We start from the raw sequence: 13,735 nt of genomic DNA, 5'->3' as shown, positions 1-13,735 counted from the left end.
AGTGAAGAGGGGACAGAGATAAACCCATGGGTCAAAGTTCTCACAAACAGATTTGGTGATTGTGCAAATCCACACTCACTCTCTCTCTCACACACACACAAAGAGACACATAGCTACAAGAGGCCTGGCATTTCTCATTTGCTGTGGAAACTTTGGGGGTACAAATGGTAATTTTAGAGCCACAAAAGAAGGAATGATGGGTTTTTGGGCGTTTTGTGTTTGCTTGCTTTTGTTTTTGTGTTTTGGCTTTTTTTTTTTTTCTTTTGGACAGGGTCCCATGTGGCCCAGGTTGGCTTCAAACTCGATCTGTAGCTTAGGATGACCTTGAGCTCCTGATCCTCCTGCCTCCCCATCCAATATCTGGGCTTACAGGCACGCGCCACAACACCCCACTCCTTATTGTCTTAGTCACATAAGTCCCATACATTGGGAGTAGATCCCAGAGCCTCGTCCCTACACTGCAGATGCTCACCACTGAGCTACACTCCAACTGGTCCTCGTGTTTTCACGTCTTCTGCCTGACAGTCCCGCCGGACATTTTCAAAGCTGCTCTACACTTGTTTAACTGTTGATAAATTGTTGACACACATCGACATCACAAGCACGAGCCTTTCCACTCGTTCATCAAGTCCCCCACTGAACCATCGCACAGCCCTGCCCTCTCCTGGACCTACTAATTAGAAACTACAGTTGACCCTACTCCCGAGAGTGCTGTGCCCATAACCATTACCACAGAAATATAGGGCAGAAGTAGGGTATATTGGGTAAGCTATGGTACAGCCATAGCAGAGAGTCAGGAATCCTAGGGGCAGCTTCTCTTGGGGCAGGTCCTGCAGAAATAATCAGACCAAACTGTAGCATCTCGGTGGAGCTGGTGGTCGGCAACAGCTTGTCCTCCAGACCATGATGGTCCTGCCTTGAGTGAGAACGGCTCAATGTTTCCACCTACCCTAAATTGGCTCAACACTTCACCCTCAACACATGAGGCCGTGTCAAACCATAGACATTTGGGTAAACGTCCCACCTTAAGTGGCTTCTTCAAGATGAGTAGAGGCAGTGTGGGCCCTGGCTATTGTTGGTCTGACGGGTGTTCATGAGAGGGCCAGAACTGAGGATGGTTGGAGACTCTGAGGAGCACTTCCCGTAGGTGAAGTTATGGATCGTATGGGTGCAATAGCCTGTCGTGTGTTTTGGTGTGATATTACGGCTGCTTAGGTTGAAGATGTGAGTCTGTTGGTGTAAGTAGCAACAACCAGTTTATTGACAAAAGGTCTTCTGGAAGATTTGTCCAGTTTGATCCAGTGTAAAAGTTTGTATTGGGCAGTGGTGGTAGTGCACACCTTTAGTCCCAGCACTCGGGAGGTAGAGGCAGGTGGATCTCTGTGAGTTCAAGGCCAGCCCGGACTACAGAGTGAGTCCCAAGACAGCCAGGGCTACACAGAGAAATCCTGTCTTGGAAAACAAAACAAAACAAAAAAATGAAGAAGGAGGAGGAGGAGGAGGAGAAGGAGGAGGAGGAGGAGGAGGAGGAGGAGGAGGAGAACAAGAACAAGAAGAACAGGAACAAGAACAAGAACAAGGAGGAGGAGGACGACAACGATGATGATGATGATGACGACGACGACAACAACTACTTGGGAATCCAGTCCAGAAAAGATGGGCTAACGTCTTTATTATACAACTTTTTTCCCCCTTGAAACAAATTCTCTTTCTCACTATGTAGCCCTGGCCGATCTGGAACTTGCTATATAGATCAGGCTGGTTTCAAACTCACAGAGATTCACCCACCTCTACCTCCCCAGTGCTCAGATCAAGAACATATACCCCCCAAACCTGCTAGAGGAACAAGAGGCTGACGTGGCTGCACCCACCTAAGTAAAGAGTTGGGGAAAGAACACTGGCTTGGGAAGGGCACCTGTCAGTCAGGGATGGCAACCGGGACGCCCCTGCAAGTCAGGAGAGAATCAAGGCAGATTTAGATCTACTAATTGTGTGTCTGGGACTCTGACATTCTGGGGGTCCTCTCCGGTATCAGACTCATAGGAGGAGTTAGAAGATGTGGTTTGGGTTTTGTTGTTGTTTGGTTTGGCTTTGGTTTTTTGTTTGTTCATTTGGTTTTTGGTTTTTCCAACACAGGTTCTCACTGTGTAGCCCAGTCTATCCTGGAACTTGCTCTATAGACCAGGCTGGCCTCAAACTCAGTTTGCCTCTGGACTCCCAAGTGCTGGGATTAAAGGCATGTGCCACCACCACCTTGGCTCTTTTTTAAGATTACATTTTTTTTAATTTATTTTGTGTGCATACGTGTGTGGGCTCACAACGCAGAAGTCACTTTTAGGAGTCTGTCCTTCCCTTCCTGGGTCCTGGGCGCAAACTGAATTCATTAGGCTTGGTTGAGCCACCTCACTGGGCCAAGGGATATGTTTAAAAGTCTGGGGTAAAATGTGGGCTGTGTAGGTCATGCTGGAAATATATTTAACAGGCCCAGCAGGAATGAAGAATTATTTTTTAGTTTAGTTTTTTTTTTTTCAGTAATAGAGGGGACCCTAAACAGGGAACCCTAGATTTTTATTTATTCAGAACCGAGCAGATTTGTTTTGACTAAAGAATAACATCCCAAGAAAATCCCCATGGCAGCTAAAGGACTTGTCTGATAGAACACTTGAGAGGCAGAGGCAGGAGAACCATTTCAAGTTTGAGACTAACATGATCTACCTAGCAGGTTCTAGGACAATCAGGTCTACATAATGAAACCTGTCTCCAATTTAAAAGTGAGGGCAGGGGGTTGGGGATTTAGCTCAGTGGTAGAGCGCTTGCCTAGCAAGTGTAAGGCCCTGGGTTCGGTCCCCAGCTCCGAAAAAAAGGAAAAAAAAAAAAAAAAGTAAAAGTGAGGGCAGGCAAGATGCCTCATGGGTAAAGTCACTTGTCACCAAGCCTGATGATCTGAGCTCAAGCCTCAGAGCCCACACAGGGGGAGAAGAGAAATGACTCTCTCCATTGGTTGCCCTCTGATCTCTACATGTCTGCTGTGGCATGTGGAACACACACACACACACACACACACACACACACACACACACACACTAATAAATAAATATGATAAAAATGTTAATGCTTTCTGCCCCTGCCCCCTTGAATGACTTTAAAACAACATGGCCTCGTGCATCTCATCTGGAATGCTTTAGGAAAACGGGGTGAAGTGGAAACTTAAGGGTTCTCTGGAAAGTCGGTTGGATGGTGTTTTGCAGGGACAAAAACGTGAAGGAGTGTTTAGCTGAAGTGGACACAGGTGAGAGGCTAAGGCAGACTCGTGAAGAAACGTTTCACTGACGCAGACTCAGGAGAGGATGTTCTGCTCAAGCAAGCCCGTGAAAGGTCGTGTGATGAAGGATCCTTTGCTGACATGCATGTATGGTCTGCCTTACACTGCTTAGTTGAGCTGCATTTGTTGGGAGAAGTGCACCAAAAAAAAAGCAAAAACAAAAACAAACAAACAAACAAACAAAAAAACACCTTCTGGTGGTGGGCTGCAGTTTCTTGCTGAGGCAAGACCTGTGGAGGACACGTGATGTTTGGCGAGAGTATAGAAATGACTCAGTGGACAGTGTGATGGAGGCTCTTTATAGGTCGAGCTGGGTAACGCTTGTCTCAATCTTCGCTGAGAGAGACACAGCTGAGAATTTACCCTGGCGTTCCTCCTGGTCCCTCCTGCCAAGGCTGAGGCCTGGCTGTCTCTGCCAGGTAATGTCACCACTGCTGATTCGTGTTTGCTATCCCAGACTCTACCGAACTGGACTGCTGGTGAATCAGTGAAGGTGTTTTCGAGTAGATCGAGTTGCCACTGCTGACTCCTGTGAACTGAACTGCAGATTTCCAAACAACACAGACGAGCGTGTCTGAACAGGTCCACCACCCACCCCCCCTTACCCTCCCATATCCTTTCTTTTCCACTGCCTCTGGCGGGTAGTGGGCAAACGGGGAGGTTAAAGCATTTAAGAACCATCATTAAAAATGAAAGAAGAATTTGAAAAAAGTGAAGTTACAATAGGGCGTTGTCTTCCTGGGATTCAAGTACCCAATAAGACCCAATAATGCTTCTTTAAATGACCCGAAGCCAAGCCCTTGCATGGCTCTTTGAGAGTAACAGACCCCTAGCTAAAATGGATTTGGATAGGAATTCCGGTCAGGCTCCAGTGAAGTTTTGTTTTAGAGTATCATTAGTGGTAGGAACCTCACATTAACACTTTAGCATTTGCTGTTAAGGTCAGGCAAAGGGTCATGGCGTGTGTGTGTGTGTGTGTGTGTGTGTGTGTGTGTGTGTGTGTGTGTGTGTGTGTGCTCTTCCTCATCTCTGTACTGCTCACGTCGTCACCTGTGGCTGGAACGCAGTTCTGCTCACCATGTGCCTTCCCTTAGACACACAGGGGACAGGGGATGTCTCTCCCTAATCATTGCCTCTTTGTGGGGTGAGCCCTGGTTCGAGCCCAACCTCTTGCATCTGTGGCCTGGTGCTCAGGAGGGGGAAATGGTTTCCAGAGTTCCTGAGCCTTTTTAAAGGAGGGATTGCCTCCTCTAGCTGTCCTTTCGTTGGCCCTCCCTGTCCGTCCGTCTTTATCCTTATTGGCTCCAGTCTCTAAACTCTGGTTTTTGACCCCTCTGGAGAGTTTTCCCAGGATTGTAGAGGAAGCAATAGGTTTTAGTTTTAACTTTCGTTTAATATTTAGGTGATGTGGAACACCGAAACAGCTTTATAAGACCGTTTTTCCCCCCCAAGTAGTTAAAAGTGAGGAAGTTCCTTCAAAACATAAGTAAGATTCTTGAGCAAACAAAACAACTGTTCTTTAAGTTCGTTCTCTGTGAGGTTGCCACGAGCAGTTCTGTATCTGAAGAGCCCCTCCCAGCTCTGCCAAGCGACATGTTTCAGCTGTGCGTCCATGTCCTGGAACTTGACAGTGCGTTTCGTCCTCATCCCCCTGCCATCCTGAAGGCTTGTCCTTTGTGTCTTGCCCTGCCCTTCTGCATGGGCTTGGGTTTGTCCTCAGCTTTCACTTTTTATTTTGGAAGCAAGAAATCATTTTTACCTCAGGGGAAAAAATCTAATTTTATCATACACAATCCTTCCTTATGCAAAGCCAATATTCGTTCTTTATAACCTTCCTTACCTGAAACATAGCCTCACACTTAGATTCTCTCTCATGTCCTTCTCTCTTCTGCCTATTTCTCTTTTATATTGCTTTACTCCCCTTATTAATATCGTAAGTCAGAGCAGCATACGGCGTTTATTAACTTACCAAAAGGAGGTTGGATCTTAATTGTGTTTGTGACATAATGTAACAAATTAGGATTACTTACTTAGACTTTTGCTTTGTTTGTTTTTGTTTGTTTTTGTTGTTTGTTTGTTTGTTTGTTTGTTTTGAGACAGGTGCATAGCTCATATAGCCCAGGCTGGCCCAGAAGTTGCTAGGTAGCTCAGGCTGACATTCGACTTCTGCTCTGTCTGCCTCCCCCTCCCCAGCACTGGAACTGCAGGCAAACTGCCCCCGACCCCCAGTTCCACACTGTTCAACTCTAAGGTGCTTGCTTGTTGGGGGTCTCAGGAGGCCTTTATTGTTCCTTGAGTTGTTTAAAGGTTTCTTTCTAAGCCAGATGGTGGTGACGCTCGCCTTTAATCCCAGCACTTGGGAGGCAGAGGCAGGTGGATTTGTGAGTTCAAAGCCAGTTTAATGTCTTTTCTGTGGAGTCTGGGGGTAAAATTTGTTGTAGTTGTTGAGTAACAGCACGGTGGGGAGTTGGGAGAAACAGAAGATGTCCTGTGATAGGTCTGTGAATGGGTGCTCCTATAAGGTGTCCTCTGTGGTCAATAAACCATTCTGCTCACCCATAGAAGAACTGGGGTGCATCTCTCTAGGGACATCCTTCCTACACAGGGCCATTGACACATGGCCAAGATGTCTGCCACAAATCCTCAGGCTAATCTACAACCCAGGGCTAAATTACCCACATGAGCAGGCTGGGTTCACATAAGGAAAGGGAGATTCCACTGACTGGATGGGAGGCAGGAGATCTAGCAGGGCAGTGTCAGGATAAAACAGGACAACAAGCGTTAAGGGGACTCCCACAGTGTGCACAAGTTAGCTTAGGCTAGCCTAGGAAAGCAGCTGTCACCAGTCAGCCATACTTCACACTGGGAGTCAAGAACGAAGACAGCCAGGCGTGGGCAGCAGTGGCACGCACTGATCCCAGCACTCAGGAGGCAGAGGCAGTAGATCTCTTGAGTTTAAGACCAGTCTGGTCTAAAGATGGAGTTCCAGGACAGCCAGGGCTACACAGAGAACCTCTTTGTCAAAAACAAAAACAAAAAACAAACAAACAAACACCAAGAACCAGAAGATAAGAAAGAGAAGTGTGCCTGGAAGTCTGGTCAGAAATACGAAAGCTTGTGTTCAACCACTGTCAGCTATGCCTTCTGCCCCCTCTCTGCTCTGAGGAGCAGTGGTAGCTAAGGGCAGAAGGGAAAGGGGAGAGGGAGGAGAGAGAGGGGTTCTCACAATGCCTGTGGGTTTGTCCTAGCCCATTTACTGCTGCCCACCCACCACAGCAATCGTGGAGTGAGGAGACTTCTGGAAGGAGGGGGAGTGACCACTGCCCTCTTAGATTCCAGCTGGTCACCCTCCTTTTCCTGACCCTTCAGTTTCCACCAAAGTGTAGCCTTGGCCAGAGTCCACCCATTGCAAACAGGAAGTAAGGCTTTTGGGATGGGGGCCAGAAGGAACTCCTCAGTTTGTACCATGACAAGTGTGACAGGTGGCAGTGGTGTGGAGACCCAGCCTGCAGACCTTCAGCCTCACTGGAAACCTGCCCTAGCCAGAGACCTTCAGTTGCTGGGTTAGTCAGCTGAACACCACAAATATGGCCGAAAAGAAATCAAGCCAAGAGAGGAGAAAGATCCCCACACAGGCCACCAAAATACCATGCCAGGGGAGACAGTACAGATGCGGGTAGAGAAGCAGAGAGCTAATAGCTGCACTGTGGCACAGCTGTAGCTGGTTTGCCCGGGAAAGCATCTGCCATGGCTACTTTCATCAGTGACTGTCTACTGGGACAGTCAGGGGCGTTCATTATCACCTTCCTAAGAGCAATTGACACTGGGGCTTGTGTTTAGCAACAACCTGGCATTTAGGCAGTGAGGACCTCCTGCCTCAAGGCAGAAGCAGCCCCTCAGGACCGTTCATCCTACAGTGGCACCCATAGGAATGCCTCTTCGCCTAGCCAGAATCTCTCACTTCACACCCTAACCCACCCAACACACACACACACACATCACACACACACACACACACACACACAACACACACACACACCCCACACACACCACACATACACACCACACACATCACACACACCACACACATCACACACACCACACACACAACACACACACAACACACACACACACATCACACAGACACACCACACACACACCCAACACACACACCCAACACACACACAACACATACCAACACACACACCCAACACACACACACACAACACACACACACAACACACACACACAACACACACACACACACACACACACTTCCTCCGTGGCTCAGCTCGAGCTGCTGAAGAACATGGCATGAGGGTTGGAGGTCAGGATGGGTCTCCTCGGCTCCCAAGCGGGGATGGCACATGGGCGACGTCACTGACAGAGCCCCCTTCAGGCATTGCAAGCGAGGTCTTCTCCAGTGTGCATTCACTTCCGTCTCTTCCTCCAGGTGCTCGGCTTTGCCCTCATCCTTCTCTACACCTTCAACGCGGCCGTGCCTCTCTGGAGGATCCACCGGGGCATGCCCCAGGCCCCAGAGCTTCTCATTCACCCTACCGTGTGGCTCACCACCATGGTAACCGCTGCCTATGCAGAGGCCTGGCTCGCTCCCAAGAGCTGCTTTCTCACTGGTGTGGGAGGATGAGGAAAGTGGGACCCTCCCCTTCTGCCCTCCACCCTCTCTTGTCCAGAGCTTCGCCACCTTCCTGATCCACATGGAGAGAAAGAAGGGGGTCCGTGCATCTGGGTTGTTGTTCGGGTACTGGCTGCTCTGCTGCCTCGTGCCAGCCATCGACACTGTCCAGCAGGCCTCCGCAGGGGTGAGCACGACCTGCGGAACCTGTGGGTCGGGGTCGGACCCTTTTCCGCACACAACACCCTCCCCCATTAGCACCGCCAATTCCGTGCACTTTGCTTTGTTTTGAACTGGTACGTGAATATTATGCCCGTGTGTAGGATGCGGTATGCTTAGTGTGTGCTATGTACCTATGTGAATGTTACATGGCTGTGTGTGCAGAGGCCAGGGGAGGGCGCGCTGTCTCTAGACCTACTGCCCTCTGCCTTATATTGTCTTGACTCAGTGTCCCTCAGTGAACCTGGAGCTAGACCGGCAGCCAGTAAGCCAAAGTTATCCTGTCTCTCCACTCCACAGGGCTGGAGCCACATCGAGATTTGTATGTAGTTGCTGGGGATTTGAACTTGCAAGCTCATGGGCTTGTCCCACACAACTGAATGACCACCATCCACAGTGTCAAATGGACATAGTTTAGCAACACAGATCTCCATGATCTTATATCCCCACATGGACACACGCCTCTCACGCTCTTGACACATCTGTATGTTTCATTCACGTATCACAGAAGAACAGACATGCATGCACCCATATACATCACACACATGCATCCTAAACATATACACACACATACACACACACCAAACATGCATCCCATACACACATCACATATGCATATACACAGATACCATACATATACATATACATCCTACACACACATACACTATACATATACATCCTACACACACACATACACTATACATATACATCCTACACACACACACTATACATATACATCCTACACACACACACACACACTATACATATGCATCCTACACACACACTATACATATACATCCTACACACACACACTATACATATACATCCTACACACACACACTATACATATACATCCTACACACACACACCAAACATGCATCCTATACATACATCACACATGACATACGCATATACACAGATACCATATTCATACACCCTACACACACACACACACACACACACACACACACTACATCAGAGACACACACAGGTCTACACACGTTGACACATTGCACACTTGCACAGGTCACTCCACGGGCACATGTACATTACCTTCCATACGACATGTCCATGGTACATTTCTCTCTTCACACTGCCGCTCTCCCCCATGCTCCCACGCCTCTGTATTTATTTCTCTGTATTTCAAACATCTGTAATAATCAATCTGATGAACAGAAAGCCTTCCTCTCCGTTTCCCTTCCTCCCTTCCTTCCTTTCCTTCATTTCCAATAGAAACGGTGGTAAAAATGGCCGTGCGGGGGTGGGGGGCCATAGGAGAATTAGGATACACTTGAGTAGTGTCTGAGAAACAAAGACATCAAACCCAGAACACAAGCTGATGTTGTGGTTCCCACCTGAACTCCCTGCATGCAGGAGGATCGCTATGAGTCCGGGCTAGCCCAGACTATGAGACCAATCTCAAAAACAAAAGCCCGGTGGGGATCAGGGCAGGTTGGACATTGTGAGAGATTGCAGAGAACCCAGTGCAGAGCTGATATTTTAGAAATCAGCTAAAAAAGAAGAGACTGGGAGGTCAGGGCTTGTCTTGGCTACTGTTCTGTTGCTATGAAGAGACCAAGGTAACTCATAAAAGAAGCATGCACTGTAGGCTTACAGGTTCAGAGGTTTAGTCCATTGTCATCGTGGTGGGGAGCAGAGAGAGACTCTGGACTTGGCATGAACTTTTGAAACCTCAAAGCCCAGCCCCAGTGACACACTTCCTCCAATAAGACCACGCATTTTAATCCTTCTAATCCTTTCAAATAGTGCCACTCCCTGGTGACTACCCTTCCGAGTATGTGAGCCCATGGGGGCCATTCTTGTTCAAACCACCACAGGGCTAGAAAGGAGAAAGGAAGAAAACTCAGCGCCCTTTGTGTTCTTGTCCCAGGGACTGTGGCTCACCCAGTCACATATTGTGAGCCCAAAGGACCAGGCTTTCATGCGCCAGGGCTTGGCTCCCAACTAGAAATTGTCCAGGCCTCAGAACTATGCCCAGCCTCAGCCCAGACCTTGGAACCCCTTCACTGTTTCTGACCACCACTCTTGGGCTCAGTGGGGCTTCTCTGTCACCCACAGAGCTTCCGCCAGGAGCCCCTCCACCACCTGGCCACCTACCTGTGCTTGTCCCTGGTGGTGGCAGAGCTGGTGCTGTCTTGTCTGGTAGACCAGCCACCCTTCTTCTCGGAAGACTCCAAGCCATTGGTAAGTCGGTCCTGAACTCAGTGCATCCTCCCCTCCCCTCAAACCCTTCCTGCCAATGCAACAACAGCAATGTGGCCTAGAACACGAGTCGCATTTCCCTGTTGTTATTCATTTAGTCATTTGGCAAAATCTGAACCACAGGGGTCCAGCATGGTCTTAGCACTGGGAAGGCAGGAGGACTGCTAAGTCACAGAATACATCATTCTTATGACTGGTAGATTGATTACTGTCTCGTCACTGTGACAAAGTATCTGTCAGGAGCAACGGAAGAAGGTGGAGCTTAACCTGGATCACACTTGGAGAGATTGTCAGTCCATCAGGATATGGGAACAGCTTAGTTTGGGGGATGGGAGGTGGATTGGTGTAGAGGGAATTCCTCACACTAAAGGGGGGACTAACGGGAAGCTCTAGTCCTCAGTACCCCCTCCCTTTAACACACACACACACACACACACACACACACACAGGCACGCACGCACACACACACTATATACACTCCGTCACTAGGCCCCATAATATGGTCCCCCTGCTTTGAGTTGTCATTTTGTGTTGTTTTAAGGTAGGCTTTCATATTGAGGTCCAGAGTGGCCTGGAACTCACTAGTTTAGTCCAGGCTAGCCTTAAACCCACATCGATCTTCCTACCTTCAGAGAGCTGGGGTTAAAGGCCTGAGCTACTACCATATCCAACTATTTGAAAACTTCTTGGTCTCTGTAAAATAATGGCCACTCTTCTGAGTAACTCTTGTTTTGAGTTATTGTCTCCATTAGCCCTCTAGCCCTTTCGGTCTCACTATGTCTGTGTGGAGGACCTGGAACTTAACATGGAAACCAGGTTGACCTTGAGCTCATAGAGATCTGCTGGAAGCAAAGATATGAATCGCCATGCCTGGCCTTCCAGCCCTTTTTGCCTTAACTACCAGGAAGTTCTCTGTTCACTGATGTCTCTCTGGTAAAGAGGCATCAAACTTTACCATTTTTTTTTTTAGCACTAAACTCATGTTCACTCTGTCTTTCTAACCTTGGCCACCTACTCACTATAGACTGTGAGACCCAGGCCAGCTGTCTTTTCTTCTCCTGGGATGGGGCCTTGCTATGTACCCAGGGTGGCCTTAAGCTCTCTTTCTTGCTGCCTCGGCGGAAGTGCTGAGACATTGGTAGACACCATCACATTGGGTTCCTCCTGGCCTTTTGTCTTTTCCAGAATCCATGTCCAGAGGCCGAGGCCTCTTTTCCCTCCAAGGCCATGTTCTGGTGGGCCTCTGGGTGAGTGAGGTGTAGGGCTGGGGTGGTGCCCTATGTGCTTTCTGTTTTGTGTCCTTCTCTGTCCTACCTAGACTCCGTGTCACATTGCTTGTCCCCCCAGGACTCCAAGGCAATTAACTATTTGCAGAGTGGCCTGTTGCTTGCTTGCTTGTTGTCTCATGAGGACACTTGGCAGGACCTAGAGAGACAGCCCAGCACCAAACGAGAGCTTCCCCTTCAAGTTGTTAAAAAGATCAAAGATCTGAAACAACTTTTGGACCCCGAACTTCTGACTCCAGAGAGGGTCTGTTTCCCTAGTATGCCAGTTGTTCCTTAAGTATTCAATCATTTTTATTTCCCATGTCTTTAAAAAGTAGCTGGGGGGGCTAGGGATTTAGCTCAGTGGTAGAGCGCTTACCTAGGAAGCGCAAGGCCCTGGGTTCGGTCCCCAGCTCCGAAAAAAAGAACCAAAAAAAAAAAAAAATAGCTGGGTTCTCCAGGGGAGCCTACTGCCTTCAAGACCCAACAGAGGTGGCTTCCCAGGTGTCACACAGCTACCTGCAGGGAGCAAGAAGGAGCATGGGGAAGGCAGGAAGAACTTACTCTGGTGACCCCTCTTTCACAGACTGCTATGGAAGGGCTACAGGAAACTGCTGGGGCCAAAAGACCTCTGGTCACTTGAGAGAGAAAACTCTTCAGAAGAACTTGTTTCCCAGCTGGAAAGAGAATGGAGGAGGAACTTCAGTGAGCTGCCGGGGTGAGTGGGAGGTGAGCCAGACCTTGAGCTGGAGCCTGGCAAAGAGCACTCATCGGCTGGTCTCTAGAGCCCTCATCAGCAGCTGACCTCTAGTACACCTGGTCCTGCTTCCGTTCCCCCAGCATGCGCCCAATCTGTCATTTGTTCCCACCAACCTCTAACTGATCACTGAACTCAAGGAACACTTCTTCCCAGAGTGCTTTGTTTGATCTAAACAGAGATTTTAATGGGGGATTCTCTTCAACACCCTAAAATGAGGGATCATGGAGGAAGGGCCCCAAGCAGTCCCCATCTGAGACCCTGCAGTGCTCACCTGGCATCCAGGGCCTCTATGTCACCCCCACATCCTACCAGAGCTCCTAGCAGTGCTCTGAGTTCAAGGCCAACCAGGGCCGCAGAGTGACCTCGTCTCAAAACATCAACAATCATCATATTTGGCAGAATTTGATTGTCTGCTGCAGCCACCGAGTGTAACTCAGGCCCCGTGCCCACATTTCCTCTCTACCAGGCACAAAGGGCACAGTGGTATGGGGACCCCCGAGACAGAGGCCTTCCTGCAGCCAGAGAGGAGCCAGCGGGGCCCGCTGCTCAGGGCTATCTGGCGTGTGTTCCGGTCCACTTTCCTGCTGGGGACCCTCAGCCTGGTCATTAGCGATGCCTTCAGGTTTGCTGTTCCCAAGCTCCTCAGGTAGGTCCTGGCTCCCGCTGAGTTGCTTCAAAGACATCTTGGGAGGAAGAATTCTGCCTCTGTGTGTACATCTGGGACTCAGGACTACAGCGCATGCACAATAAGTCTGCGGAGGTGGAGGACACATGGGGCGGGGGTGTGAATGATCCCAGGAGGGCAGAGAACTGTATGGTCCCCGAGGTTAGAGCTTAAAGTCACAGGTCAGTCACACTCAGCTGGTCAGGATGTATGGATCAGCCCCCTCAAGTGTTTGTGGCCAGTGGCTGAGAAGGCCAGAGACATCTGAAGTAGTCTCGCCTGGGCTTTGCTCCATGAAATTTCCATCCTCGAAGAGACTAGGACAGGCCTGTTCAAGCACTATTGGCCCTGGGAGACAGGACAAAATAACACACCACACACACACACACACACACACACACACACAAACACACACACAGACACACACACAGACACACACTTACACACAGACACACACACACAGACACAAACACACACACAGACACACACACACAGACACAGACACACTCACACAGACACACACAGACACAAAGACACACTCACACAGACACACACAGACACAAAGACACACACAGACACAGACACAAACAAACACAGACACAGACACAGACACACTCACACAGACCCACACACACACACAAACCCT

General features: G+C 49.1%; 1 protein-coding gene across 3 annotated transcripts in view; it reads left to right on the top strand.

Annotated features, from left to right (window-relative positions):
* The window catches only part of Abcc6 (ATP binding cassette subfamily C member 6), a 54,235-nt gene that overhangs the window by 1,281 nt on the left and 39,219 nt on the right, over positions 1–13,735 (top strand). The window contains exons 1-7 of one of the 3 annotated variants that reach the window (XM_087593682.1): positions 3,780–3,904; positions 7,776–7,901; positions 8,017–8,145; positions 10,257–10,382; positions 11,586–11,647; positions 12,252–12,383; positions 12,892–13,071. In XM_087593682.1, coding sequence (XP_087449808.1) covers positions 7,848–7,901; positions 8,017–8,145; positions 10,257–10,382; positions 11,586–11,647; positions 12,252–12,383; positions 12,892–13,071 — 683 coding nt within the window. In that variant the 5' untranslated portion in view covers positions 3,780–3,904; positions 7,776–7,847. 3 annotated transcript variants of the gene reach the window in all.

Source organism: Rattus norvegicus, chromosome 1, assembly GCF_021556685.1.
Source record: "Rattus norvegicus strain SHRSP/BbbUtx chromosome 1, alternate assembly SHRSP_T2T, whole genome shotgun sequence".
In the NCBI taxonomy this organism is placed as follows: domain Eukaryota; kingdom Metazoa; phylum Chordata; class Mammalia; order Rodentia; family Muridae; genus Rattus; species Rattus norvegicus.
The sequence above is the reverse complement of the archived record's forward strand: the minus strand, read 5'-3'. Positions and strand labels throughout refer to the sequence as shown.